The sequence below is a fragment of the Musca autumnalis genome, unplaced genomic scaffold, assembly GCF_047663935.1.
Source record: "Musca autumnalis isolate F117 unplaced genomic scaffold, ASM4766393v1 scaffold_4, whole genome shotgun sequence".
Lineage (NCBI taxonomy): Eukaryota > Metazoa > Arthropoda > Insecta > Diptera > Muscidae > Musca > Musca autumnalis.
The window spans coordinates 245,695,703-245,699,826 of NW_027411977.1; the positions used below are offsets into that span (position 1 = coordinate 245,695,703).

At 33.3% G+C, this 4,124-nt stretch overlaps 1 protein-coding gene across 1 annotated transcript; it reads left to right on the forward strand.

Moving 5' to 3' along the window:
- Positions 1-2,559: 2,559 nt before the first annotated feature.
- Positions 2,560-4,120, forward strand: LOC141401191 (gamma-glutamylcyclotransferase-like). The gene is made up of 3 exons (XM_073981170.1): positions 2,560-2,857; positions 3,127-3,260; positions 3,324-4,120. Exons 1-3 carry the CDS (start codon positions 2,642-2,644, stop codon positions 3,640-3,642), a joined length of 669 nt encoding a protein of 222 aa, XP_073837271.1. The 5' UTR covers positions 2,560-2,641; the 3' UTR covers positions 3,643-4,120.
- Positions 4,121-4,124: the final 4 nt, after the last annotated feature.

Here is a 4,124-nt window from a genome sequence, read left to right on the forward strand (position 1 = left end):
TACAGTGGGCACCGCGTTCCAAAATGGCTTTTTGAGAAAACAGCGTTTCAAACATCGATGTTACAAACCACAATGAATTATCTCTTTCTAACGCTCTTGGGTGCCACCGTGGTGCAATGGTATGCACACCCGCCTTGCACACTAAAGGTCGTGGGTTCGATTCCCCGGCCAGGCAACATCAAAAATTTCAACGGTGGCAAAATACACCTCAGTAATGTTGACGACATTTCCTGAGTATTTCAGCCATGTAAAACTTCTCTACAAGTGGTGTCTTAGGACACGCCGTTCGGACTCGGCAATAAACAGTAGGTCCCTTATCATTGAGCTAATATGAATTGGGGTGCACTCATTGGTATGAGAGAAGTCTCCCTTTTCCCGTATGGGATGTTTGTGGAACAATTAAATTAACGCTCATATCTCAGCTAATTCTTGTCCGATCGATTCGAAATTTTTGCGACATATTCTATTCTACCTGTACTTCAAAATGAGTCAATAAATTTTTTTTTGATTTGTAAAATTTGTAAGTGGCCATAACCCCTTAAAGTCCTTTTATCTTTATAAATGGCTAAGCTAAAGATTCCACACAAGCACACAATTAGTAAATAAAGCCAATGTTTTCCAGGCTGGCTAAACATTTTAACATTTAAATAATAAAAAAAACGTTTTCATTGTCAGGAATATCATCGCCTGTTTTTATTTTCTTGGCTATAAGACTTGGTGCGACTCGTCTGCTTAAAATATTTCTTCTTCTGCTGCACTTAACGTTTTATCAGGCGATTCCCTGAATGTTGATATAAAATCTAGGAATTGAAAAGAATAAACATGTATAAATAAACATAAATAATCAAAATGTCCTTTAATTTGCTTACCTCGCAATCGATTTTTGCCAAATAATCCATCGAAGAATCGCCACAAATGTTGTTAGCAGCCTCAGAATTCATATTTCGATATAGAACTGTGTATTTTTTCACATGTCTTTTATACTTTCTTTTGCTCATACTTGTTATTAAAATTATATACCTTATTTTATTTATTGATTTAAAAAAAAAAACACTTTTTTCACGAACAGCAAAAATTATTTTACACCAAACAATTAAGAAAATGAACAAAAAATAAGAAGATGCATCGTTGGGCTATAAGCTGACAATTTAAACAATGCTTCTTCTTATTAAGGTAAAACTATAAATTGGTGACAGAATGTTGACAATGTATTGACTTTGTCACCATAATAGAAGACAAAGTGGTGACATGTCGACACATGACCCATTGCTTCCCACAGGGTAGATATAACTACTTATTACATCAAGCCGCGATTGTTTAGATTTTATTTCTAAATATTAAATTAAAACGGTCACATTTTTGCGCGCAATGGCCAATGTTAGTTAGAGAAACATATTTGGAATGAGGATTTTTTTCATCTATGTACCACAAATCATTGATGTAGGTAAAAATTTTTGGATTTTTTTTAAATGCAAAACTCGATTTTAAAATTTTCCCCATATAAGTATTGGTCTACAACCATTATTATTACAAACTTTTGGACTAAAACCAACTTATAACACCCTCCCCACATAGTGGTGTAGGGTATAAAAACAGTAGAGTTCCTCTCAAAAGACTCGTGGTTCCTCATCAGTCCTCTAAAAGGTCTTCTATTAGGAAGCCAATACCTTTCCTCTTAGTATTCATCCTAGTTCTCCTCATAGAAATTCAAGTTTGCCTATAGGAGAACAATAGCACTTCTCTAAACGACCAGTTGGTCTAGTTATACAAAACCAGTAGAAATAATCTTACAATACTGTAAGGTCTTTCATAGAAGTACAATAGGTCCTTTCATAAAACACAAAAATTACTTCTCATAAAAGAAAAGTTGAGCAGACCAATGGGCCTTCTATGACATGACAAATATTTATTTTTCAGATCATTGCCAAGAATACACATTTCTTCCAACCTATAACATCACCTGAACTTTTATTTGTAAAATAATTTCACACAACGTAATTGATTAAATAATTTTGCAGAATTTCGTGATATGTGTGAAATTCTGTTTTATACTGATACGTCATTATTTGGTTCGGCTCTTATCAGCGAAAAGAGTTCATTAGCATTTGGGCTATTTGTGTATAGATTTTAATTGAAAATTCTGGATTATAAACAAACTGCATGCAGCTGATTGGTATTTTGAGAAATTGTTTAATTTATGAATAATGAGAAATATATGAAATAATGAGAAATTGTTTAATTTATGAATAATAATAAGTGATTATTCTAAAACTTGTTATTGCCAAATTGAAAACTAGACTCTTAAATATAAAATTTAAAATGTTGTTTTCAGTTTAATATCTTGCATCCATCTAGACACATGTCGAAAAAGAATAAAATACCAACGCAACTAAACACAGGTATTGAAGGTATAATTTTAGTTTTGTATATTGACCCTTGCTTATTTAAAATATGCTTCAATTTCATTCACTTAACTTGGCATACTTCCCCTCTAAAACTTTCATTATCATAACGTTGTAATAAATAATTGAAAAAATAAGCCTTTATGTTCATCACATCAGTCATCACTTTCAATTGAAACAATAAAGACATACTCTCTAGGCAAACGGTCGCACAAGCAAATTCGCAATCAAACACAACAATGAATTTACTAAAGACGAATTTAATAATTCTATTATGCGTAGCATCTTTTTCATGTTATCGCACAGAATCAACCGACAAAATGAAGGAAATACGAAAGATGCCAGAGGTACACGGTGATAAATTCTACTATTTTGGATTTGGCAGTAATATGTTGACCAAACGGATACATATACAAAATCCAACAGCTGTGAAAATTGGACCTGGTAAATTGGAGGTAAGAATTAAAAGGGAGAAAATCGAAGGAATATCAAAGGATGAAAAAGTGTTGATGGAGGTAGCTATAACAATGAAAACCACAATTTCTGAAAGAGGACAGATGACATTAAATACATATTCCAAATAAAGTTTTCTTTTGACACTAACGTTTGGTCTTCATTTCAGTATGGACCTAGAAATAAAAACTTTTCTCCAGTATTGCAAACATGACCTCTACTAATTTTGATATCTTTGTGAAAAGTCCTTAAAATTGGTCTATATTTTCAGAACTATCGCCTAGATTTCAATGACTACTCTTCAAATTGGGATGGTGCTCCAGCTACCGTGGTTCCACATCCAAATCGCACTGTTTGGGGTACAGTATGGGAGATAGATTTGTCTAATCTTGATGATATAGATGAGTGAGTAAAATCTCATTTCAAATAATTTACACATTACCTACAGCAATCTTATCTCTCTTTCAGCCAAGAGGGTGTTTACGACGGCATATATGAAGCAAAAAGTGTGCCAATTACTTTGAAATCAAATGGCACCATTATCATGTCACGTCTCTACGTATTAACCGAACAGCCTGAAAAAGATTTTGAATCAATGACTATGGAAGAAATACCAGCCGAACGATTGCCATCCAAAACTTATCTCCAATGCTTGGTGAAAGGTGCTATTGAATCCGATATTGATACGGAATACGTTGAGTGGCTAAAGTCATTGAAAAACAATGGAAAGGTTGCTGAGAAAATGTCCACCTATTTGGAATTAGATAATGTTGAATTGAAAGCGTAAGGAATTATCGTGGTTAGATAAATGATTAGAGAAATAAAGGAGATTTGGATGGAAATTTTAGACTTCGCAGTTAGAAGACAAAAAGTTTTAATTGAAATTTTCTTCTATGGACAAATCGAATACCGGCTACACAACTAACATTCCTTTTCCCCGAAAATTATGTATTTAGGCACTTTTCAGGATTTTGTGGCCATATCTGGACCTATCAACTTGACAACAAAAATTTGGATTTGGATTAGAGCTCAAAAGTGTTGCGTAGGGGGTACCTTAAGGAATGGACCGCATTGACCCTTTTGGAAGTCGATCTTAACCCATTTCGTATTTGGTGTTCGATTTTTCGAACAGTAAAATCACTTTTTTTCAAAAAAATATTTATGGATGAAAAAAGTTTAATTTTAAACAAGTTTTGGTATATGTGTAAAGTCTAATCTGTCAGCAAATAAAAAAAATGTTTTCTTGATGTTTCAGTGGGTAAAAAGTGC